Source organism: Callithrix jacchus, chromosome 3 (genome assembly GCF_049354715.1).
Source record: "Callithrix jacchus isolate 240 chromosome 3, calJac240_pri, whole genome shotgun sequence".
In the NCBI taxonomy this organism is placed as follows: Eukaryota; Metazoa; Chordata; class Mammalia; order Primates; family Cebidae; genus Callithrix; species Callithrix jacchus.
The window spans coordinates 68,907,378-68,935,119 of NC_133504.1; the positions used below are offsets into that span (position 1 = coordinate 68,907,378).

Sequence of the window (27,742 nt, forward strand, 5' to 3'; positions counted from 1 at the left end):
ATAGTGGGGGATTTTAATACTCAACTGACAGTACTAGACAGGTCATCGAGACAGAAAATTAACAAAGAAACAATAGACTCAAACTATGCCCTAAAACAAATGAACTTACCAAATATTTATAGAAAGTGTTAGGCCTCCAAATCCAAGCCTGGCCATTTTAGTCTTGGTAACCCACACATACACCTCTGGATGGTCCCCAGGAGCCAGGAAATCTGAAGTAACTACAAGTAACCAAGTGGCCACAGAAAGAAGTCAAATGGTTTGTTCCTGCCTCAACTAATTGCTGCAACCTGCATCCATTGTTCCCATTCAGCCTTGCAAAAAGTTCCCCCCAGACACTGGGTTTCTCAAGACCCCCACCCCTGTAACTATGTAATCTACCACACCCTCCCCTGGGACTGCAACTGATACTCCCCACACTATGATCATGCCTGTTTGTAATAAATAACCCCTACCCTGTGATCATGCATCCTGTGACACCCTCCCCCTCCCCAAGATACATTAGCATCTTTAGCTGACCATTTGCCCCAACCTATATATCCAATCCTCTCTCCTATCCCCTTGGCCTAACTCCTTTCTCAGACTTGGCCCACTTGCACCCAATCACTAAATAAATAGCCTTGTTGCAAATACAAAGCCTACCTGGTGGTCTCTTTACATGAGCAACATGCATCATAGAAAGTTCTACCCAACAACTGCAAGATATACATTCTATTCATCAGCACATGGAATATTCTCCAAGATAGATCACATGATAGGCCACAAAACAAGTCTTAACAAATTTCAGAAAATCAAAATTATATCAAGTACTCTCTCAAACCACAGTCAAATAAAATTGTAAATCAATTCCAAAAGGATGCCTCAAGATCATGCAAATACATGAGAATTAAATAATCTGCTCCTGAATGATAGTTGGGTCATAATTAAGAGAGAAATTTTAAAATGCTTTGAACTGAACAATAATAGCGGCACAACCTATCAAAACCTCTGAAATACAGCAAAAGCAGTGCTAAGAGGAAAGTTCATAGCATTAAATGCTTACATCAAAAAGTCTGAAAGAACACAAATAGACAATCTAAGGTCACATCTCAAGGAACTAGAGAAACGAACAAACCAAACCCAAACCCAGCAGAAGAAACAAAACAACCAAGATCAGCCAGAATTAATGAAATTGAAACAAAAAAAATGGTAAATTAAACAAAAAGCTGGTTCTTTGAAAAGATAAACAAAATTAAGAGACTATTAGTGAGATTAACAAAGAAAAGAAAAGAAGACCAAAATAAGTGCAATTAGAAACAAAATGGGAGCTATTATAACTGAAACCACAGAAACTCAAAAGATCATTCAAGGCTACCATAAACACTTTTGTGCACAAACTAGAAAACCTAGAAGAGATGGATAAATTCCTGGAAATATACAACCCTCCTAGATTAAACCAGGAAGAAAATAAACTATGAACAGATCAATAACAAGTAGCAAGATTGAAATGGTAACAAAAAAGTCACCACCAACAAAAAAAGTCCAGGACCCGATGGATACACAGCTGAATTCTATCTGACATTCAAAGATGAATTGGTACCAATCATATTGAAACTATTCCAAAACATAGAGAAAAAACATAAATCATTCTATGAAGCCAGTATCATCCTAATACCAAAACCAGTAAAGGACATAACAAAAAAAGAAAACTACCGATCAATATCCCTGATGAACACAGACACAAAAATTTTCAAAAAAATACTAGCTAGCTGAATCTAACAGCATATCAAAATGATAATCCACCATGATCAAGTGGATTTCATACTAGGAATTCAGGGATTGTTTAGCATACACAAGTCAATAAACGTATTACACATATAAATAGAATTAAACACAGAAATCACATCATCATATGAATAGATACAGTGAAACATTTGACAAAATCCAGCAGCACTTTATAATTAAAACTCTCAACAAAATTGGCATAGAAAGAATACCCCTTAATGTAATAAAAGCCATCCATAATAAACCAACATTATACTGAAAAGGGAAAAATTGAAAGCATTCCCCCTGAGAACTAGAACAAGTTTCCCACTTTCATGACTTCTATTCAACATAGTACTGGAAGTCCTAGCCAGAGCAATCAGACAAGAGTAAGAAATAAAGGGCATCCAAATTGGTAAAGAGGAAGTCAACTGTCATTGTTCACTGATGATATAATCATATACCTAGAAAACCCTAAACACTTACCCAAAAAGCTCCTCAATCTGATAAATGAATTGACAAACTTTCAGGACACAAAAAAAAATCAATGTACACAAATCCATAGCACTGCTATACACCAACAGTGACCAAGCTGAGAATCAGATCAAGAATTCAACCACTTTTACAATAGCTGCAATAAAACAAAATAAGATAAAATACTTAGGAATATACGTAACCAAGGAGTCAAAAGACTTTCACAAGAAAAATTACAAAACACTACTGAAGGAAATCACAGATGTTGCAAACAAATGGAAACACATCTCATGCTCATGGATGGGTAGAATCAATATTGTGAAAATGACCATACTGCCAAAAGCAAGCTACAAATTCAATGCAATTCCCATCAAAATATTATACCATCCTCATTCTTCACAGAACTAGAAACACAATCCTAAAATTTATATGGAACCATAAACGAACCTGCAGAGCCAATGCAAGACTAAGAAAAATAGCAAGAAGCACCTTCTCTGCTCCTTCTGGAATCTCTCCCTGGTTCAGCCTGCCTGCCTCCACTCCTGCCTCCACCATGTCTATCAGGGTGACCCAGAAGTCCTACAAGGTGTCCACCTCTGGCCCCAGGGCCTTCAGCAGCCGCTCCTTCATGAGTGGGCCCAGTGCCCACTTGAGCTCCTCGAGCTTCTCTGGAGTGAGCAGCAGTGGCTTCCGGGGTGGCCTGGGTGCAGGCTATATTGGGGCCAGCAGCATAGGCATGGGAGGCATCACCGCCGTCACCATCAACCAGAGCCTGCTGAACCCCATTAAGGTAGATGTGGACCCCAACATCCAGGCTGTGGGTACCCAGGAGAAGGAACAGATCAAGACCCTCAACAACAAGTTTGCTTCCTTCATCGACAAGGTGTGGTTCCTGGAGCAGCAGAACAAGATGCTGAAGACCAAGTGGAGCCTCCTGCAGCAGCAGAAAACGGCTAGAAGCAACATGGACAACATGTTTGAGAGCTACATCAACAACCTGAGGTGGCAGCTGGATACTCTGGGCCAGGAGAAGCTGAAGCTGGAGGCGGAGCTTGGCAACATGCAGGGGCTGGTGGAGGACTTCAAGAACAAGTATGAGGAAGTGATCAATAAGCATACAGAGATGGAGAATGAATTTGTCCTCATTAAGAATGAAGGATAAGGATGTGGATAAAGCTTACATGAACAAGGTAGAGCTGGAGTCTGGCCTGGAAGGACTGACTGACTAGATCAACTTTCTCAGGCAGCTGTATGAAGAGGAGATCCAGGAGCTGCAGTCCCAGATCTCCGACACGTCTGTGTTGCTGTCCATGGACAACAGCCGCTCCCTGGACATGGACAGCATCATCGCTGAGGTCAAGGCGCAGTACATGGAGATAGCCAACCGCAGCCGGGCTAAGGCAGAGAGCGTATACCAGATCAAGTATGAGGAGCTGCAGAGGCTGGCTGGGAAGCACGGGGATGACCTGCGGCGTACAAAGACTGAGATCTCCAAGATGAACTGGAACATCAGCCGGCTCCAGGCTGAGATCGAGGGCCTCAAAGGCCAGAGGTCTTCCCCGGAGGCTGCCATTGCAGATGCTGAGCAGCGTGGGTGCCGGGCACTCGAGGATGCTCGTACCAAGCAGCAGGAGCTGGAGAGCACCCTGCATCAGGCCAAGCAGGACATGGCATGGCAGCTGCGTGAGTACCAGGAGCTGATGAATGTCAAACTGGCCCTGGACATCAAGATCGCCACCTACCGCTAGCTACTGAAGGGCAAGAAGAGCCGGCTGGAGTCCGGTATGCAGAACATGAGTATCCACACGAAGACCACCAGCGGCTATGCAGGTGGTCTGAGCTCTACCTATGGAGGCCTTACAAGCCCGGGCCTCAGCTATGGCCTGGGCTCCAGCTTTGGCTTTGTCGGGCTCCAGCTCCTTCAGCTGCACCAGCTCCACCAAGGCTGCAGTTATGAAGAAGATTGAGACCCGCGATGGGAGGTTGGTGTCTGAGTCCTCTGGCATTCTGCCCAAGTGAACAGCTGCAACAGCCCCTCCCAGCCTGTCCCTCCTGAGGCTGCCCCAGAGTCCGAGAGGTTGGCCACTGTGCAGGGGAGCACAGACAACTGGAGACCCACCCGATGCTCAGCCCTAGCCCTCAGCCCACCCTCAGGGATTTTACTGCCTGGGGACCCCCCTTGCCCATGACTCCAGCTACAAAACAATTCAATTGCTTTTTTTTTTTTTTTGGTCCAAAATAAAATCTCAGCTAGCTCAGAAAAAAAAAAAAAAAAGACTAAGAAAAATAACAAACCTGCAGGCATCACATTACCCAACTTCAAACTATACTATATAGCTACAGTCACCAAAACAGCATGGTACTGATACAAAAATAGGCACATAAATAAATGGAACAGAATAGAGAATCCAGAAATACACCCAAATACTTACTGCCAACTGATCTTTGACAAAGCAAACAAAAACATAAAGTAGGGAAAAAACACCCTATTCAACAAATGATGCTGGGATAATTGGCAAGCCACATGTATTAGGTTGGTGCAAACGTAATTGTGGTTTTTGCCATTACTTTTTAATGAATGAAAGAAGAATGAAACTAGATCCTCATCTCTCACCTTACACAAAAATCAACTTAAGATAGATCAAAGACTTAAATGTAAGACTTGAAACCACAAAAATTCTAAAAGACAACATCAGAATAACCCTTCTAGACATTGGCTTAGGCAAAGACTTCATGACCAAGAACCCAAAAGCAAATGCAACAAAAACAAAGATAAACAGATGGAACTTAATTAAACTAAAAAGCTCCTGGACAGCAAAAGAAATAATCAGCAGAGTAAACAGATAATCAGATATTGATCATCATGATGGATGGGAGACAGGACTAGATTGCAGCTCTGAACAGAGCAAGGTGAGAAGGCTGGCACTGTGAATTTTAGCTTCAAATTGACTGTAAAAACAAACCAGCAATCCTGAGAGGACCCACACACCCTCTAAAGTAAGTAGACTGCTCCTGCAGGACCCAGGAGACACCCCAAATACTGTGAGTGCCCAACTACAGAAGTGGGAAAGGGAGAGCCTCCTCTTCTGAACATACACCCCCACTGGAAAAATTGAAGGTCTGTTTGCAGGAGAAGTTTCTGACTTTACCTGGAGCTGAGTCAATCTGGAGAGCCAAGCAAAATACAGGGGTACAGGAAGCAGCAGAAAGGCCCTGGGAGCTCACTGGATCCCCAAGCAGGCCATTCCTGCTGGCAACACAGGCATTCCACAAGACGGTGGCCAGAGGAGCAGGGGGTAAAACTCCACAGGAAGAAGGAAATCTCTAGCTGAACTTTGTAACAATTTGAACAGGGCAAGAAGCCTCCTGGCCAGAACTCAGGGGAGGGCACACATCCAGTATGCAGACTCCAGAGGTGGGAAAAGAGCCAAACCCTTTTCTTTCACAGCTGGGCAGCAGGTAGCCTGGGGCAAGCTTTCAAGCCCTCTTACCCATTGCTTGGAAATAAACTCAGGTCCATTGGGAGTGGGGGCATAGTGGGAGTGGGACTGGTCCTTCAGTTTCAGTGGGAGCTGGGTAAGGTCTGCAACTGCCAGCTTTTCCCCACTTCCCTGACAACCTGCATGACTCAGAGGAGACATCCATAATCCTTTTAGGTACACAACTCCAATGACCTGAGAATCTCACCTCCATTCCCCACAGCAGCTGCAGCAAGACCCACCCAAGGAGAGTCTGAGCTCAGATATGACTAGCCTTGCCCCCACCTGATGGTCCTTCCCTACCCACCCTAGCAGCAAAAGACAAAGGGCATATAATCCTGAGAGTTCTAGGGCCCCGCCCACCACCTCTACAACCCCCAGTACCAGCCTGGAGCTGGGTAGACTCATTGGGTGGCCAGATCCAGAAGAAAGACAACAACCACTTCAGTTTGGCTCACAAGAAGCCATATCCATAGGAAAAGGGGGAGAATACTACATTAAGCGAACATCCCATGGGACAAAAAATCTGAACAATAGCCTTCAGCCCTAGACCTTTCCTCTGACAGAGCCTACCCAAATGAGAAGAATCCAGAAAACCAACCTTGGTAATATAACAAAACAAGGCTCTTCAACACCCCCCAAAATCACACTAGTTCACTAGCAATAGATCCAAACCAAGAAGAAATCCCCAATTTACCAAAAAAGAATTCAGTTTAGTTATTAAGCTAATCAGGGAGGTACCAGAGAAAGGCAAAGCCCAATGCAAGGAAATCCAAAAAAGGATACAAGAGATGAAGGAAGACATATTCGTGGAAATAGGTAGCTTTAAAAAATAAATAAATAAATAATTCAGGAAACTTTGGACACACTTTTAGAAATATGAAATGCTCTAGAAAGTCTCAGCAATAGAATTTAACAAGTAGAAGAAAGAAATTCATAGCTCAAAGACAAGGTCTTCAAATTAATCCAATCCAACAGAGACAAAGAAAAAAGAATAACAAAATATGAACAAAGCCTCCAAGAAGTCTGGGATGATGTCAAACAACCAAACCTAAGAATAATCAGTGTCCCTGAGGAAGAAGAGTATTCTAAACACTTGGAAAACATACTTGGGGAATAGCCAAGGAAAACTTCCCCAGCCTTGCTAGAGACCCAGACATCCAAATACAAAAAGCACAAAGTACACCTGGGAAATTAGTTGCAAAAAGATCATCACCTAGGCATATTATCATCACATTATTCAAAGTTAAGATGAAGGAAAGAATCATAAGAGCTGTGAGACAGAAGCATCAGTAGCCTATAAAGAAAAACCTATCAGATTAACAGCAGATCTCTCAGCAGAAACCCTACAACCTAGAAGGGATTGAGGCCCTATCTTCAGCCTCCTCAAACAAAACAATTACCAGCCAAGGATTTTGTATCAGCGAACTGAAGCATCAAACAATTACCACCACCAAGGATTTTGTATCTAGCAATACGAAGCATCATATCTTTCCTCATATGAAAGAAAGATACAGTCGTTTTCAGACAAACGAATGCTGAGAGAATTCACCATTACCAAGCCACCACTACAAGAACTACTAAAAGAAGCTCTAAATCTGAAAACACAACAAAACAGAACCTCTTTAAAGCATAAATCACAGGACCTATAAAACAAAAATACAAGTTAAAAAGCAACAATGAAAAACAAAAAAAACAAACTGTACAGGCAACAAAGAGCATAATGAATGCAATGATACTTCACATTTCAATATTAACATTAAATGCAAGGGCTTAAATGCTCCACTTAAGAGATGCAGAATCACAGAATGGATAAGAATTCACCAGCCAACTATCTGCTGCCTCAGGAAACTCACTCAACACATGAGGACTCACATAAATTTCAAAGGTAAAGGGGTGGAAAAGGCATTTCATGCACATGGACACCAAAAGTGAGCAGGGGTAACTATTCTTATATCAGACAAAACAAACTTTAAAGCAACAGCAGTTAAAAGAGACAGAGGAACATTATATAATGCTAAAAGGCCTTGTCCCACAGGAAAATGTCACAATTCTAAACTTATATGCACCTAACACTGGAGCTCCCAAATTTATAAAACAATTACTAATAGACCTAGAAAATGAGGTAGACAGCAACACAGTAATAATGGGGAACTTCAATACTCCGCTGCCAGCACTAGACAGTTCATCAAGACAGAAAGTCAACAAAGAAACAATGGATTTAAACTATGCCTTGAAACAAATGGACTTAACAGATATATACAGAACATTTCATCCAACAACTGCAGAATATCCATGCTATTCAACAGTGCATGGAAATTTCTCCAAGATAGACTATATGATAGGCCATAAAATGAGCCTCAGTAAATTTAAGAAAATTTAAATTATATCAAGCACTCTCTCAGATCACAGTGGAATAAAACTGGAAATCAACTCCAAAAGGAACCTTCAAAACCATGCAAATACATGGAAATTAAATAGCTGCTGAATGAGCATTGGATCAAAAACAAAATCAAGATGGAAATTAAAAGCTCTTTGAACTGAATGACAATAATGACACAACCTACCCAAACCTCTGGGATACAGCAAAGGCAATGTTAAGAGGAAAGTTCATAGCCCTAAACACCTACATTAAAAAGACTGAAAGAGCACATACTAAGGTTACACCTCAAGGAACTAGAGCAACAAGAGCAAATCAAACCCAAACCCAGCAGAAGAAAGAAAATAATCAAGATCAGAGCAGAACTAAATGACATCAAAACACCAGAAGATAAATTAAACAAAAAGCTGGGTCTTTGAAAAGATAAATAAAATTGTTAGCAAGATTAGCCAAGAAAAGAAGAGAGAAAATCCAAATAACCTCACTAAGAAATGAAACAGGAGATAGCACAACGGACTCCACTGAAATAAAGGAGACCATTCAAGGCTGCTATGAACACCTTTACTCACATAAACTAGAAAACCTAGAAGAGATGGATAAATTCCTGGAAAAATATAACCCTCCTAGCTTAAATTAAGAAGAATTAGATACCCTGAACAGACCAATAACAAGCAGTGAGATTGAAATGGTAATTTAAAAATTACCAACACAAAAAAGTCCAGGATCAGACAAATTCACAGCAGAATTCTTCCAGACATTCAAAGAAGAAATGGTACCAATACTTTTGACACTATTCCACAAGATAGAGAAAGAAGGAACCCTCCCTAATTTATTCTATGAAGCCAGCATCACCCTAATATCAAAACCAGGAAAGGACATACCGAAAAAAGGAAACTACAGACTGATATCTTTGATGAACATTGATGCTAAAATCCTTAACAAAACATTATCTAACCAAATCCAATGTCATATCAAAAAGATAATCCACCATGATCAAGTGGGTTTCACATAGGGATGCAGGAATGGTTTACAGATGCAAGTCAATAAATGGGATATACCACATGAACAGAATTAAAAACAAAAATCACATGATCATCTCAATAGATGCAGAAAAAGCATTCAACAAAATCCAATATCTCTTTATGATTAAAACTCTCAGCAAAATCAGCATACAAGGGGCATACCTTAATGTAATAAAAGCCATCTATGACAAACCCACAGCCAACATAATACTGAATGGGGAAAAGGTGAAAGCATTTGCTCTGAAAACAAGAACAAGACAAGGATGTCCACTCTCACCACTCCTCTTCAACATAGTACTGGAAGTCCTAGCCAGCACAATCAGATAGATAAGAGAAAGAAATTTAGGCCAAATAGGTAAAGAGGAACTTAAACTGTCACTATATGTTGAAGATATGATCATTTACCTTGAAAATCCTAAAGACTCCTCCAGAAAGTTCCAAGAACTGATAAAAGAATTCAGCAAAATTTCAGAATACAAGATTAATATACACAAATCAGTAGCTCTTCTATACATCAACAGTGAACAAGCAGAGACTCAAATTAAGAACTTAACCACTTTTACAATAGCTGCAAAAAAAAGAAAAAAATATTTAAGATTATACCTAACCAAGGAGTTGAAAGACCTCTACAATGAAAACTATAAAACACTGCTGAAAGAAATCATAGATGACACAAACAAATGGATACACATTCCCATGCTTATGTATGGGTAGAATCAATATTGTGAAAATGACCAAACTGCCAAAAGCAGTCTACAAATTCAACACAATCCCCATCAAAATACCATCATCACTCTTCACAGAATTAGAAAAAATAATTCTAAAATTCATATGAAACCAAAAAAGAGCCCACATAGCCAAAGTAAGACTAAGCAAAAATAATAAATCTAGAGGCATCACACTACCTAATTTCAGCCTGTATTATAAGGCCATAGTCACCAAAACAGCATGGTACTGGCATAAAAATAGGCACATAGACCAATGAAACAAAATACAGAACCCAGAAATAAACCCAAATACTTGCAGCCAACTGACCTTCGACAAAGCAAACAAAAATATAAAGTGGGGAAAGGACACCCTTTTCAACAAATGATGCTGAGATAATTGGTTAGCCACACGTAGGAGAATGAAATTGGATCCTCATCTCTCACCTTATACAAAAGTCAACTCAAGATGAATTAAAAACTTAAACCTAAGACCTGAAACTATTAAAATTATAGAAGATAACATTGTAAAAATGCTTCTAGACACTAGCTTAGGCAAGAATTTCATGACCAAGAAACCAAAAGCAAGTGCAATAAAAACAAAGGTAAATAGGTGGGACCTAATTAAACTACAAAGCTTTGCACAGCAAAAGAAACAGGTACCAGAGCCAACAGACAACCCACAGAATGCGAAAAAAATTTTCACAATCTACACATTGGACAAAGGACTAATCTCCAGAATCTACAACAATTCAAATCAATAAGAAAAAAAATAATTTCATCAAAAAGTGAGCTAAGGACATGACTAGACCATTCTCAAAGCAGATACATAAATGGCCAAAAAAATATGAAAAAAATGCTCAGCATGACTAATGATCAGGGAAATGCAAATCAAACCCACAATGTGATACCACTTTACTCCTGCAAGAATGGCAATAATCAAAAAATCAACAAACAGTAGCTGTTAGCATGGATGCAGTGATCAGGGAACATTTCTACAGTGCTGGTGGGAATGTAAACTAGTATAGCTACTATGGAAAATGGTGTGGGGATTCCTTAGAGAACTAAAAGTAGAACTACCATTTGATCCAGCAATCCCACTACTGGGTATCTATCTACCCAGAGGAAAAGAACTCATTATTCAAAAAAGATAGTTGTATACTCATGTTTATAGCAGCACAATTCACAATTGCAAAATCATGGAACCAACCCAAATGCCTGTCAGTCAACGAGTGGATAAAGAAACTATAGTATATATATATGATAGAATACTACATCATAAAAAGGAATGAATTAATAGCATTTTCAGTTACCTGGATGAGACTGGAGACTATGATTATAAGTGAAGTAACTCAGAAATGGAAAACAAAATCTCGTACGTTCTTACTGATATGTGGGTGCTAAGCTATGAGGACAGAAAGGCATAAGAATAACACAGTGGATTTTGGGGACTTCGGAGGAAGAGTGGGAGGGGGCCAGGGATAAAAGACTGCAAATATGGTGCAGAGAATATTGCTTGGGTGATGGGTGCACCAAAATCTCACAAATTACCACTAAAGAACTCATGTAACCAAATGCCACCTGTACTCCAATTACTTGTGGAAAAATAAAATAACAATAATAATATTTTTAAAAGAACAGACAACCCACAGAGTGAGAGAAAATCTTCCTAAACTATGCATCTGACAAAGGACTAATACCCAAAATCTACAAGAAACTCATAAATATCAGCAAGAAAAAAAAAATCATCCCATCAAAAAGTGAGCTAAGGACATGAACAGACATTCTCAAAGGAGGGTATACAAATGGCCAACAAGCATGAAAAAATGCTCAGCATCATTAATAATCAGGGAAATGCAAATCAAAACCACAATGAGATGCCAGTTTAATTCTGCAAGAATGGGAATAGTTTAAATATAAAAAAATAGATATTGGTGTAGGGGTGGTAAAAAGGGAACACTTTTACACTGCTGATGGGAACGTAAACTAGTACAATCACTATGGAAAACAATATGGAGATCGCTTAAAGAATGAAAGGTAGATTCACCATTTGATCCAGCAATCCCACTACTGGGTGTCTACCCAGAGGAAAAGAAGTCATTATATGAAAAAGATACTTGCAGCACAATTTGCAATTGCAAAAATATGGAACCAACCTAAATGCTCATCAATGAATGAGTGGGTGAAGAAAATGTGATAAACACACACACACACACACACACACACACACACACACAAACAGAATCATGGAATACTACTCAGCCATAAAAGAAACAAAATAATAGCATTCACAACAACCTGGATGGAGCTGAAGACCATTATTATTATAAGTGAAGTAACTCAGGAAAGGAAAACCAAATATTCTATGTTCTCACAAGTGGGAGCTAAGCTATGAGGATGCAAAGGCATAAGAATGATGCATTGGACTTTGGGGACTCAGGAGGAAGTATGGGAGGAGGCTGAGGGATAAAAGACTGCACACTGGGTACAGTATACATTGCTCAGGTGATGGGTACACCAAAACTTCAGAAATCACCACTGAAGAATTTACCATGTAACCAAACACCACCTGTTCCCCAAAAACCTACTGAAATTTATTTTAAAAAACTAATATTGGCAAGATTGTAGAGAAAAGGAAACACTTAAATACTGTTAGTGGGAATGCAAATTTGTTTAGCCACTGCAGAAAGCATTTGGAGACTTCACAAAACTAAAAATAGAATTATCATTCAACCCAGCAATCCCATTACTGGGTATGTACCCAAAGGAAAATAAATCATTCTACCAAGAAGACACCTGCACGCATATGTTCATTACAGCATTATTCACAATAGCAAAGACACAGAATTAACCCAGGTGCCCATCAATACTGGACTGGATAAGGAAAATGTGGTACACCATGGACTACTACACAGCCATAAAAAGAATGAAATAATGATTTTTGCAGCAACATGAATACAGCTGGAGGCTATTATTTTCAGTGAATTAACATATAAATAGAAAACCAAATACCATATGCTCTCATTTATAAGTGGGAGATAAGCATTGGGTACACTCAGACATAACAACGGACACAAGAGACACTGCAAACTCAAAAGGGGAGAGGGAGGGAAAAGGAGTTGAAACACTACCTATCAGGTACTATGGTCACTACTTCGGCAAAATGATCATTAGAAACCCAAACCTAGCATCACACAATATACCCTTGTAATAAACCTGTGCATGTACTCTGCGAATCTAAACTCACAAATCAAAAACAAGTATTTGGATACTTTTTTTCAATAAGCAAATTTAAAAAGTTGTGTTTGGACAAGATAAATAAAGAAAGGGCACCTCTGGGGGATATGGCACAGTGTTATCACTATAAAGGAGGTGGAAGATAATAAAAGAAGTTGGCAACATTACTCTCCACCAAGGGTGGCCTGAAGTGTGGAATATTAGGAGGAAAATGAAGTCTAAGAAGATTGGGTGAGAAGATAGCAAAGATCATCGAGGAACTTTAACTCAAAACTCTAAGCCAGACATATTTCTAATGCAAGATAATAAAAGGACTTCTAGGTTTGAGCTCAGACTATCATTAATAACCTTGTGAGGAACCACAGTCTGTAGAGGAAAGGCCAGAATATTGTTCCAATTTTCAGAGTGGCTCTTTCCAGAAATGATAATCCACTGAGCTTGATGTAAGTCCTCAGAAAATTCTACAATGGATCATTTTATATGACTTTTGAAAATAATTATGTTACAGACAAAGTGTAAATACTATCACCTTGATACAGTGAAGGCAAAATTACAGCTGAGAAAAAATAGAAGGTGAGGAGGCATTAAAAAGTGGCAGAAAGGATAGGAATATGAATATCCTCATCCTACAAAGTGGATGGTCAAGAGATTATGTTAATAAGTAATTGAACAAAAAAGAGAGGTTTACGTATATTATTCTGAGTTACAAAAGTTAACTTTAGAAGAACTAAAAACAGTGATATTATATTACAAAAGAGAAGAGAGATGGAGGGGGGAGAATAAGCAAAATTCTCATCCACCATAGCAGTGTCTATAATGGATGAACCAAGAATTCACAGCAAGCACGTTTTTAGAGTTATGGGCATTACCACCAAAAGAATTAAAAGAAGAAATGGTTAAACGTGAAGATTTCTGAGAAGGGAGACGTAGGACAGAATAATGATTCTTTTCAATATAAACCCTTCCACACTACATGATGTTTGAAACCTTGCTTATTAATTACTTAAATTTAAAAAAAATCATTTTCAAGTGATACATGAGTATTTCAGAAAAGGCTGCCATTAATCTTTGGGACCCCTTATATGCTCACCAAGAATAAGGCATGCCACACTAGCCTGGATAGGAGAGGAGCTTGGTGGAAATAGATCATTTCTTCTTTTCACCTCACACAGTATCCAGAATATAATATACATTCAACAACTACATCTTGAATGAATTAATGAATGAAGAAATGACATCTCAATTTCAGCCTAAGTCTCGAATGAAGTCATTGTTTGTGCAATGAAGGAACACGGGTAGAGGAGGGTACCATGGGGTGATTTTTTTGGATGCACCTGAGTCTTTCCAATCCAAGAGCCCTGAACTCAGGCATTGGCAGTAATTGTAGATCTCGCCCAGTGATCAACAGCAGCCTCTGCATCACTGTTACCAAAACCTGCCAGCAACCATGCTCAGCATGGGCCACAGAGACTTCATCCTCCCTGTGCCCAGATATGACTCTAGCCTCACAAAAATATCCAAGTACTGACGGGTAGTTTTCCCTCTGTACGTGTTAGGACCTATTAAACCATCTAACCTCCAAAAGAGACTTGGAGTATATCTTTTAAACAGCATGAAAACATTATTTTGTGTGAAGCTTGCTTTTAATACCGTGGCTTCCTGTTTGCAATTGAGTAATTAATCTGGCTTTGAGTTTCTTTGCTGCCAAAACATCTTGAAACTAGATTTACATAGATGAAATGGACCACTCAGAGAGTTAAGTCAAGAGATAAAACAGTGCATCCAAATCAGAGCAAAGTGAATTAATTTTCCAGGTCTAGCTGGTTTTTAATACATAACTTTGCTTTAAAAAAATTTCCCCTACATATGCAGAACATGCAGGAAAAAAAAAGAGAGAAATACAATTCCCCAACATTGTTTTTTTTTTTTAACCATATATATAAAGACCAGTGTAGGAGAAGGAAATAATGCCATTGGTCCTAAAAGTAACTGATTTATTCTTCTTGTTTTTTTTTTGTTTGTTTGCTTTTTGTTTTTGCGGGGGCGGGGAATGAAGTCTCACTCTGTCACCCAGGCTGGAGCTCAGTAGTGCAATCTTGGCTCACTATAACCTTCGCCTCCCAGGTTCAAGCGATTCTCCTGCCTCCGCCTCCCAAGTAGCTGGAATTACAGATGCACACCACCACACCCAGCTAATTTTTATATTTTTAGCAGAGAAGCAGTTTTGTCATGTTGGCCAGGCTGGTCTTGAACCCCTAACCTCAGGTGATCCATCAGCCTCGGCTTCCCAAAGTGCTGGGATTACAGGCATGAGCCACCGTGCCCAGCCTGATTTATTCTTCTTAATGCTAGGTGAAGCCACAATTTTAGTCACCAAAGAAAGCATTGGAAATAATTGATGAAGTAACCTTAAATATACCTTTGTTTGATACAGGACAATGTGTTGGCTGATAACTTGAATTTTTTCTTACACCTAAATGTAGCACCTTGCATTTAAATTTAATATTCTAGCATACTAGTGCAAGAAAATTTAAGGCCTTTGAGTTCCCATGGAGGAAGTCGTTTTTGAAATGAGTTTTGAGATATGAACAAAGATTTCACCAGATAGAATCTAGAATGGGAAATCATTTCAGGAAAAAAATAATGTGGAGATTTAAAAATAAATAAATGTAATTTCTAACAGCCCTGTCAGAATGTCACTTCTGAAGTAAAAAGTAAGTTAGCACAAATGCTTCCCCTCAAATAGCTCAGCTATTCCCTGCCCTGAGCTTCCCTTACCATCCTTCCCAAGGTTCTCCCTCCCTGCTGCCCACCCATTACCCGCCTGTGAAACAAACACAGCACATCAAACTGGAAGGCAGTGATGACAAGACAGGGAGCCCTGCTTGACAGGAGCCAAACCGAATAGCTCTTTAAAGCCAGACTCAAATGCACTCCCATTTGAGTCTTCATGTCATTTCATGATAAATGATCTTTTCCCAACAATTTGCCACTGCTGTTAAACAGGGGTCCTAACAGGGCCCTCCCACCTGCACTCTACCTTTGTAATTAGCACGTTTGGTCTCTATGCATGTCTTTCATGGGTGACTCACTTACAAGCTAAGTGATAGGTAACCAAATTACAAGGCTATAAATATATCAACTGCTGCCTGGGAGAAAGCCTGAGTGGTTTAGTTTATGAAGTCAGCAATATTCTGACAACCAACTGATTCTTATAACAGAGCTTCGTTTTCTTTTCCTCCCTCCCTGTCCCCACTTAGGTAATTTGATATTGTATATGTCTCCAATTATAAATCACAAGTGAATTATTGGAAAAAGGTAACTTGGGCCTGAAATATTTTAATTAGAGCAACATTTTTTATTCATAAGAAGCCTTAGCTGGACAATTTCCAAGGAACCTACATCTACCCAAAACATTTGGAAACAGGCAAGAACTCTTGGTATGTAAAGTAAATCTAGACTCCAATAGACTTGTTCTCTTGGTACCATCATTGCTTTTTATCTGTCCAAATGGGTTCTGGCTACTAAATTTTATAAAGAAATACATTAGGTAAGAGTCCCCAAAGTGTGATTTCACATGTCAAAAGGACAAAAGTTGAGAAGAATCATTATTATAATGAAGACAACGAACACTGAATGGAAATTTACAGTAAACACTTTCCCTGTTTCTAACATCTAGTTTACCCTCCACACTGACAACAGAACTTTTAAAAAAAAATTATCATTTTAATAATATAAAGATGGGGTCTCACTATGCTGCCCAGGCTGGTCTCAAATTCCTGAGCTCAAGTGATCTTCCCGCCTTGGCCTCCCAAAATGCTGAGGTTACAGGTGTGAGCCACTGTGCCCAGCCAGCAGAGCTATTTTTATTTAAATTTTAAACATTGTACTTCTTCTGCCTAAAAACTTCTGTTAGCATAAAGACTGAGCAATTAATCTGAATTCCTGCTATAGTACTATCTGTCATGTTGTAGTTCCATCTCCTCCTTGAAAGTAAGAACGTTTTACCCATCTTTGTATCTCAAGCACTTACCATAGACCCTGACAAAAAATTGGTGCTTACCATTTTTGTTGAACTCCAAACTGAACCTCATTAAACAAGAGATCTGATCTCATGTGAACACATATATGTGTGTGTGTGAATATGTGCGTGTGTGTGTGTGTGTGTGTGTGAATGTTCTATGAATTCCTTGTTGTTTGAAACTTAAAATTGAAACTCCTCAATGTGACATAGGGGACTTTTTGCAATCTGATTCCAATCTTCCCTTCTAGCATCAACCCCTGCCCCTCCTCCTGCACACCACGTTTGTGCTCACCTTCTCCAATGTCAGGGCAAAGTTTTGCTCTTTCCTAGGCCCATTGTCTTTTTAATATTCAATTAAATATAGAACAAATAATCTCACTTAATGGAAGCTGAGTCTTGAGGCAGCACCAATAAAGGTCAGAAGCAAAGATAAGGGTGAATTGTGGAATGCAGGGAGCAAAAGCCAGAAAATAAAGACACCGTAAAAGAATGGGAGAGAAAATTTAGACTTTATTTTTTTTTCTAAAAGCTAGAATAAGACTATAGGTAATGTTTACCTATGCAAGGGATAAAGAGGAAAGGGATGCAGTTTGCCCGGAGAGATATAAAATTAGAAAGTTGGTCGCAAGTTTATGATAACCTCTAGAACAGAACTAGGTGATAGGAAATACATGCATAGTTCCTCATGAAGTAAGTTATTTTATTGATGATGATGAGTCAGCACAAAGTCACCACCATTGTCCCATGCTCCATGTTTGCTAAAGACCTCAGTCTCCATTGAACCTATCATCAGACAGGATAAGGAAAGTGGGTGTCATGAATAGGTAAGAGACAATAAACAGTTGGGCTCTATTAGTAGGGTCAGGGCTGCAAGGCTTCCAGGAGACATACAAACACATGAGATGAGGAGAAACCTCACCTCCCAAGGTTGAACAAGATCATCAGACGTCAACATTTGCAGCAAGTTTTACAGGTGATTCTTTGGGACTTACCATAGCAACCTCACCAAGGAGATAGAAGCCTCAATGGCCAAATGACTTGTTGGGAACATGTGGCAAAAAAGTATGTTAAAGGCATTTCCCATAGTCAATTTGGTGCTTAGTCCTTCAAAACACATTGTCTCTCCTTTTAAATATGTCTCCACTCTACGGATTAAAAAATCTTGGAAACTTGAGATGATGTGCTTGCTAATTAAGAATGTTTCCATTTCTCTGAATTGCCCCCTCTTAAATCTTTTTATGGGAAAGCTATAACAAACCCCTCTTTATTACTAAGTAGGACTGGCCCAATGAGATCAGCTGCTCCAAGGAAACTATCTCTGCTTATAACAGAGACTTGACTGCAGTACAGCAATTCTCTCCTGCAGAGAAAGTGGAATGAAGACCAAAAGAAGAAGGAGCTAGATGCAAAATTCAATCTGAATCTCCTTTAAGGCAAATGGCATTTCTCTCTCTAGATATATTCAAGATTTGTAGGCGTGGGGAGGGGAATAGCATGAACATATCTATAGGATTGTATCATTTTTTAGCTAAATGATAAAACTGAGGCCCAAAGAGATAACACAGCAAATTATTAGCAGAGCTCTGACTGAAACTCAGAGTCCTATGGCTATGGCTACTTTCATTGTAAGAGGAAGCAGAGCAGAGAGTGTGGTTTCCTGGCCTGAATCCTGGCTCTGCAGCTTGCCAGCTGCGTGACCTTGGGTAGGTTTCTTAAAGTCTGTACTACGTTTTCAAGTCTGTAAAACAGTGGTGATGGATCCTCCCCTGGGGCTGTTGTAGGTTTTAAATTAGTGACTACGTGAGCAGTGCTTACAACAACGCTTGAAACTCAGAAAGCAATTACTGTTAGCCTCATTTTCACTTAGGATCTTTTCCAAACATTTCAAACAGCATACCAAAAACACTGAAAGCAGAAGGAGGGAAACACCATGGAGCTGGAAGGCAAGTTCTTCATATAAAGCCATTACCCATCCAGTCTCCTCCACACATTGTGACCCTTTAAGGCAGGCTACACTATCTTTTCCTGTGTCTAGTTTTTTGCCAACTGGAGCTAAACAATTCTTTTTTTAACTTTTTAAAACTATGATCTTAGGATGCATCTTCTCAGCGATAGCTTACTGGTCATGACAGTCTGTATCTGTACAAAATTCTCTTTTACCTAGTAGACTAAGGAATTCTCCACTGAAGCAGCACAGTTCCTCTCTCATCTCCCCAAGCCAGTCCCCCTCGGGGTGTGACAAGCCTTGAGTTCAGTCATACACACCCGGATCTCATATTGGGCATGGAAAGGAAACAGGGTTACTCTGAGTGACTGCAAATGAATGAAGGTGAGTGGTGCTCCCTCCCTGAAAGAAGCTGCTCCCTCATGACAGTTTAGGATCCCTAAGGAGGCTCACACATGAACAGACAAGGTCTTAGAGGGAGATGGTGGATTCCTGCAGCAACCTCAGGAACAAAGTGTCTGGGTATTTCTAACATTGTGTATGAGAGAGTTGGGGTGGTGCTAGTATAAATTTGAGAAATGCTAAGGAGTAATTGAAATAAATAGGAGGAGATTGGGAAAGAAAATGAACAAAATGCCTGATATATCCACGTGCCAATGAGGAGGTGCGGTGTGAGGAGAAGTCTGTCACAGTAGCCAATAAACCGTGAGGGCCAAATGTTTGGCTTGAACAACTCAGAATCTGCTCTCTGCCGGCAGCAGAGCTTGGCAGTGAGTCACCAAATCCAGCAACAGCATTTCTTTTTCAGGAGCCACAGACAGTTCATTTACACACACACACACACACACACACACACACACACACACACACACACACATTCTTCTCTTATAGATATACCCTTTATCAGTAAGGAGACAAAGATGGCATTTCTTAGCATATTTCCAAAACTGTGTACATCATTGACAGTGATCAGGACCTGTTTTCCAAGAAATAAAAAGGTTTTTTAAAGCATTTTTAAAAATTCTACTAAAAAAATGCCACATGTGTTCTGACAATTTCTTCTAACCCCTCCTTTTGTTAAAAGTGAAACAAAAACACAAGGACATATAACCACAATGTTAATAGTGTCTATATCTAGGTTGTGAGATTACAATCCTCTTTTTTCTTTGTTGATTATGTGTATTTTCTAATTCATCTTCCATACACATATATTTTTCTAGTATTTAAAATTATATAAGTTAAGGATAAAAACAGAATGAGCAAGAGCAAAAAATTTCCAGAGAGCAGTCTTGCTATTTTATGATGCTCCTTCAAAGGACACCCCCCTTGAACCAACAAGTACCAACGATAATATTCTTGCGAAAGGGCAAGACCACCATAGAAGAGCAAAAGGGATTGAGAACACAGGGGAATCACAGAAATGATTTCACAGTCTTGCAGAAATGCTAAAACCTGCATAGTAACTGTGCTGAGCAAAATGTCACACTGAGGAGGCTCTGTGGGACATCAGTGTCTATCAGATCCATGAGCAGTAGGAGTCCCCAAACGTTGCAGGTCCCAAGCAGGCTTTGCAACTCAGTTGGAATTTTCCTTTTTGCAAAGGTATTCCCAGTCTTCACATTGCACATGTGTTTAAGTGCTAATTAACTGGGTGTGAATAGAGGAGAAATCCATATAATTCAAGTTAACTCGATCTGCTAATATCATTTTTCAAATTGAAGCCCATTTGGTTCTAGGTATTAGCCAGACTACAAAATAATCATGCACTCCAAAATCTGTCCTGCCCCACTAATGAAGAAATATCCTTTAAAGGCCCATTGAAGAGGCACACTTTGATTTCAAGTAGCATCTTCCTTACCTCCACCTGGTACCCTTGATATTGAGGAAACCACAATATCAGAAACTCTGACCTTTCCTTTTAAAAATGCAATTATTAATGGACAAACCTTCCCAAGGATTGGCATTCAATTCAGAATCATCAGTTTCTATAAACTACAAGTGTTTCACATGCACTGGAGACCACACCAGCTTCAACTGTCATGTCCCAGGGTCTTTACTGTGCCAGAGGTGACCAGCATCCTCAAGTTGTCTAGTCGTTTCAATGTACATGTCATAGCTCAGGCATGCCCCCAACCCATGGCAGCAGGGTGTCAGTGGAAGAAGCTAAGACTCAGACCAGAGAAGGGCTGGTCCCTAAGGAAGGAATGGAGGTTGGGGTGAGAGACCCCGTTTAATAAGTGGTATTTGAAGTGGGAAAAGCACATTTGGGCTCACATCAGGAGTCATACCTCAGGGGATCCAGTGTCATGAACAGGTGAGGAACAACAGCTGGGCACAGATAAAAGTTTATCTGCAACCAACCCCCAACCTGCATGGCATTTGCAGTAGCTACATCTCTGCCTGAATCATCTGGTATTCAAGTTCATGTACGCCCTTAACTATCTCCACAGGGTTTGTAATTAGACTCCTCCACCCCAGCCCTAGAGCTCAACAGGCAGCCCCCTTACACAACATGCCAGCTGTTGTCATGCATCTCAGCTTTTCTCTCTGACTTCCATATTATGGCTCCATTACATTCGGCAACAGGGTGAGGACCTAGGGGCACCTGACTCATGTGTGAGCGTCATGCTATGTGACCTTGGACAAGTTACTTTTGTAAACTTCAGTTTTCTTATCCAGAAAATGGGAGCATTAGAGTTCCTTCATCTTAGGGTTGTATGTGGCTTAAATGAGATAAAGAATGCAAAGAATGCCTGCCACGTGGTAACTGCTAAATAAAAACAGGATGGAGGACGGATCTTCTTAACCCAGGCCACATGCCTGGAACCCAACCATACCACAGTGGTTCTCAACCACGGGTGATTTTGCTGGTCACATTAGCTCAGAGGGGCTGTGGGGCTAATAACCTCCGGTGAGCGGAGGCCAGGGATGCTGCTCACCATCCTACAATGCACAGCCCAGCCCCATAATAATTATCTCGTCCAAAATGTCAACAGTGCTGAGGCTGAGAAGCCCTGTCCTGCTAGTAGCTTCATTTGACTTCCTTCGGCCCATGCTGCTAATGTGTCCCCCAAGCTGGGGTGGCTTTACAGGGAAGGAGGGTCTCTAAACCTGACCCTTCCCAGGACTGGCCCATCCCACTGTCTCCTGAGTCCCCAGTTGTGAGATTCTTTGTCAAAAGGCCACCAGGCTTCATTTCCCTGACCTGAGTCCATAACAGCAGGGGACAGACAGAATCACCAGGCCTCTCTGACCACAGACAGGCAAGAAACTGCCTCCTGCAGGGCTGTGGCAAAGAGCCACCTGAAAACAGGCACAGCAGCCAGTCAAACGTTCCACCCAAACTGGCTCCACACCAGGCCCAGACCATGAGTCACCACCACATGCTGCCGCCTCTTGCTGCGACCTTTCTTTATCCCTTCATTAGCCATAAATCTTCAGGAGCAAAACAGCGGAGAACAGACTGGGAAGGCCCTGGCAGAATATCATGCCAGGCAAATGCCCAAATCAAAATTCAGAATTAAATGCCTGAGCTCTGGATGAATGCCAATCACAGCAAACCAAGGCTCCCCTGAGCCATCCCTGCAAACCAGGGAAGTGGACAAACGGAACCCCCCTTCTTGACATAATTTAAATCATGTGACAACACTGGAGCATCCTCTCCAGGAGAAGAAACAGATGTGTTTAGCAATACCCAGATGGCTGGGGACAAACTGAAAAACCTGTGCAATGTTTGCCTATAATTCATGCCTGCACGAAAAACTACATTGTACCCCCAAGTAAATCATTCTAGTGTCCGTGACTCCTCTAATGTCAAATGGAATTAAGTCTTTTATGCAGTGTTGTGAGAAACAATTGACACAGTTATTAAGTAGTACTTTGACTCAAAATAAAACAAAATTGGCTTTTTTGTTTCATTTTCTGGTTGTAATGCTGAGGCAAAAGCTAGTGGATGGGGCAGCTCCTTCTACACGGGAATTTTACTGTGCCCAATCTCACTGGAATTGTCTTTCTCACAGTGTAGTTTCTCAGCACCTGTGTTAGAAGCACCTAGAAAGCCCGAAAACAAGCAGATTTCCTGGGCCCCACCAACAACCCACTGAATTGAAATGTTTATAAATGACTCTTTGAAAGGTGCCCTTTTTAACAAGTTCCCACTTGAGTTTTATACCCCCTAAAGTTTGAGAACCTTGTAACAGTGAATAAACGCCTGGACAGCCCAGCCACTGACACTATTTCCAGCAGTAAGAAGACAGACTGGGTCCCTAGCTTGCTTCTTTCCTCTGCCAGTGGCACCCCATATTATGCAAGTGAAGCTTCTGGACAAGACAAGACAGACCCAGAATGACTCATCTGAGCTAAACTGTCCACACTCACACTGATGTTTATTACACTGACAGCAGCAAATTTGCCATTTGGCCTTCATGGTTTTGTAATTTCTTTCAACATTCTTAAAGTTAAAAGGGCCTGAATGTTTCCTTTTCACAGCTGGATGCTCTCTGCTCTGAGCAAACTCGCATCTCAGTTGCTTGTTATCAGGGAACTGATGGTAAATAAACAGATCTGACCTTAAATCAATCTGTCCTCCCATCCCTCCTCCCCTCACTACTCCCCTCATCTGTAACATCTTCTTTTTAGTATTTAATATGTGCTCCAGACATTCACATACATTGTTCTTGCAAATGGTCTTGTGAGGAATTAGCTCCATTTTACAGATGAGGGAACTGAGCCACCAAGAGGCCATGTAGGTAACAGAACTGCTGTTCAACCAGGCTTTCTTACTCCAAGCCCAATGCTCTTAACAGCTAAACTACACTGCCTCCTGCTGTCTCCTGGAAATTATAATTCAATGTAGCTACCAATTGACTGTGGTTGTTTAGCTTTTAAAATCTTCTAACCATACCATTAACAAGCACAAACACGCACACCAACTAAAGCGGGATCATTTTATGACTACTTGACCATCCAGTTTCATCAATTATGTTATGTAACTTCATGAGCTTCTGGGATAATACCAGCAACTCACATTTATTAAGCATTTACTGCTGCAAAGAATTGTTCCAAGAGCTGAAAGTATTCTAACCCGTTTAATCCTCACAACTCTTGGAGGTGAGTGCTACCATTGTTCTCTCTTGACAACTAGGAAGAAATGTTTGCTAAGGTATCGAAGGTCACACAGCTAGTAAGTACCTAAGTTGTGAATATACCCAGAAAACATGACTCTAAAGCCATATCAGTTAAAGTTAGTTAAAGCCTTAACTAACCCACTTTACTGTGTATTCCACTGTTAACACAATGACAGTGTCAACACATCTATGCAAACAATGAGGCGAGGGGACACACTCTTCCTAGATCTTTCTGGTGCCTGAGAGAATCCACATTGTTTTGAACCATGGGTTTCAGAAATGCTATAGAAAACCGAGACCCATAAAATGCTGAGCACATGGAAGATGAAAGCTCTAAAATGGTGTGGGATTCTGTTGTAAATAAAGTCTCAGAAAGAGTTCAGTTCTGCAATGTGCTTTCAACTAAGGGCAGGGAGAAGCTTTGTTATGATTATTACAATCTAATTTAAAGCCAAAGCCAGGCGGTAGGAAAAAAAAAAAGAACATAAACACTCCACTAAAGCTGTCAGCCCGACTGTAGCCTCCAACTGTTTTAGTCACTAAAACCTCATATTTAATGGTCACTTTTATAACAAACACTAAGAAAGAAATAAAAGTGCTAAAGCAGACTTTATTTCTTTAAAAATGAAAAGAAATGGGATTGGAGGGCTCAGGAAGGTCACTGACAGTGCCACCATGCTGCCCTTCCCACTGGTGATGGTGACATAACCGTCAAGCCAAAACTCTGGTCTAAGGTAGTCTAATAACCTTGAAGGGAATCTCAACTGTGTGTGCAGAGTCCAAATCATTCCCAACACCAAGTGACAACAGCTTCTATCCATTTGGCCCAGACCTGGAACTTCTATATTCCCATTTCAGAACGATCATCTTTCCATTCAGAATTTATTTTACATGGCGTTATTGCCACAGGAAGTAAATACTGGGTGGCTAAAGTGAAAGTCTCCCATAAAACTCCTTAACAAATTGGAGCATTTATCTGCTAAGCCTCAAGGACGCAGTTTGTCTCTGATTATGTATGCCATCTTTTAAATTCTTCGGCTCAGAAGAACATTCCAGAGATGCTACTATGGTCTGTCACTAATTGCAGAACCAAAAGACCAAATGCTGAGACCATATTTAGCCGGAAGATGTTTTCTAATATTTATGAGGTAGTGTGATCAGACTAAAATCTGGGAAACAAAACTTCAGCAAATGAGCAAACTCCTTATGCTTAAATCCCAGCCCCAGGGTTCCCTCCTCCTTGACTTTCCTAGGACAAGTTAGTCACTCCAGCTTCTGGATCCCACTGCATTCTCTTCATACCTCAGTGATGGCAAGGAACATGTTGTAATCTAATTATTCTTTTTCTCCTATCTGTCTCCCTTACTATCTACGTGGTAGCTCCTAGAAGGAAAGGGCCAGTGCCTTATCATCTCAATGTCCTTAGCACTTAGCAGAACTGGCAAATAATAGGCACTCAATAAATATTCAGTGAAGAAAAGAACAAGATCTAAAATGAGAAGACAAAACCCATTCAATTCAAAGTAATTTTTTTTTTGGAGGGGGTGGTTTAGAATTAGGCTCTCATTCTGTCACCCTGGCTGGTATGCAGTGGTACAATCATAGCTCACTGCAGCCTCAAACTCTTGGGCTCCAGAGATCCTCCTACTTCAGTCCCACAGGTAGCTGGGACTACAGGCACCCTGTAGACAGGCACCACACCCATCTAATTTTTTATTTTTTAATTATGTATTTATTTTTTAGAGACGGGTCTCACTCTGTTGCCCAGGCTGGAGGGCATTGATACAATCATGGTTTTCTTCAGCCTCAACCTTCTGAGTTCAAGCGATCCTCCCACTTTAGCCTACTGAGTAGCTAGGACTACAGATATGTACTACCATGCCCTGCTAATTTTTTATGTTTTTGGCAGAGACAAGGTCTTGCTGTGTTGCCCAGGCTGGTCTTGAACGCCTGGCCTCAAATGATCCTCCTGCCCCAGCCTCAAAAAGTGCTGGGATTATAGGCTTGAGCCACCACACCTGGCCTGAAAATGACTGTATCCATTAATACTGTGGTTCTGAGTCAATAATTTTGTGGCTCAATCTTCTGACTTGGTCTGTCTCTGGTTCTATTTTTGTTCAAGTGTGATCCTTTTTATTTTTATTTTTTGAGATGGAGTCTCACTCACTCTGTCACCCAGGCTGGAATGCAGTGGTGCCATCTTGGCTTACTACAACCTCTGCTTCCTGGGTTCAAGCAATTCTCCTGCCTCAGCAGCCTAAGCAGCCAGGATTACAGGTGTGACCCACCATGCCCAGCTAATTTTTTTGTATTTTCAGTAGAAATGGGGTTTGATCACGTTGGTCAGACTGGTCTCAAACTCCTAGCCTCAAGTGATCTGCCCACCTTGGTCTTCCAAACTGCTGAGATTACAGGCATGAGCCACCATGCCCAGCCTCAAGTGTGATCCTTACACCAAAGACTTGATCAGGGATCCTAAAGTTGATGTAACACATAGGCATATAGGATTGCAATAAATTGACATACTATTAGGTTGGTGTAAAAGTAATTGTAGTTTTTGCCATTAAAAATAATTACCTTTGCACCAACCTAATATTTACTGGATTTCTCAAAGCAAAAAAAAAAAAAAAAAAAAAAAACTAGCATATGAATACTTCCATTTTCAATCAGGAAATTGTGTCCAATGAATCTGAGACTATTTCCTCCTTCCTCCACTCAGAGGGAGGAAAAGTCTGAGTGGCCATTCCCACGCAGTCCACAGGAAGCCAAGAGTAGGATGGATCATTCGCTCCCTGTCATTATCCCCTAACTCTGCACCAATATCTTCAGCCCTACTCAATACAAAGGCATCATGACTCCCCCATCTGTGTTACCTTTGCCATGAAGTCCCCTCTCCTGGGGCAAGGGAAGCCTGGACAGAGGAAGGACCAGAAGAACAAAGCTCTGTCATCTTTGCCCCAACATGTGTCTTCCAAATCCCAAAGCTCAAGTGTCCTCCTGACATAAAGCCACATGCCAGAGTTCTCTCCTCTTCTACCATGCAGCATTCATCGCCCTTTGTTTCCTAGATGACGGAGAAGATTAATTAGCATGTGAAACTTCTCCAATCCACCCACAAGTAGAATTATCTTTGTCAGCCCAGTTCATAAATCTTTTATGATATAGAATCACAGAATGGGTAAGAAGTCTAGAGAGGTATGAGAAAACAGGGAGACTAACCAGAGAAGCTAGGTCAGTCTGCATAATAAAGAGCTGGGAGATGCCGGGCAAAAGTGGGAATGTCAGTAAACACATTGAGAAGTAGTGATTGAAAAAGAATTTTAAAGGCGAAGAAGAAGGCTCTATGATGTGTGGCTGGCAGACAAGAACAAGTACTCCTTTAATGTGCTTTGAGAGGCTTGTGTAAAGATTAAAATCACGTAAATTGCATTTGGTTTAGGCTGGGCATATTTATAGAAAATTCCAGACAGAGATTGGGCCATTTGGGCTCTCGGCTTGTTTTAGAGTTATTCCTGCTATGTCCTAATGCAGTGACACCTTTCCAGGTTGGGAAACCTTTTCTTGTGAGAATCGCTTTACCACACCCTTTATAACATAATCCATGAGAG

General features: G+C 40.6%; 1 protein-coding gene across 8 annotated transcripts in view; it reads right to left on the reverse strand.

Moving 5' to 3' along the window:
• LOC144581750 (uncharacterized) overlaps nt 1–27,742 on the reverse strand; it is a 259,124-nt gene that overhangs the window by 123,474 nt on the left and 107,908 nt on the right. For 7 of the 8 annotated variants that reach the window (XR_013532902.1, XR_013532901.1, XR_013532896.1 and 4 more), the window contains one exon: nt 27,008–27,198. Coding sequence is in view for 1 of the 8 variants with exons in the window: in XM_078366498.1 (XP_078222624.1) it covers nt 3,363–3,869 (507 nt within the window). In the remaining 7 variants the exon portion in view is untranslated. Of the gene's footprint in view, nt 1–419; nt 27,199–27,742 lie in introns of those variants that run through there. The other variant, XM_078366498.1, reaches the window with a different exon arrangement.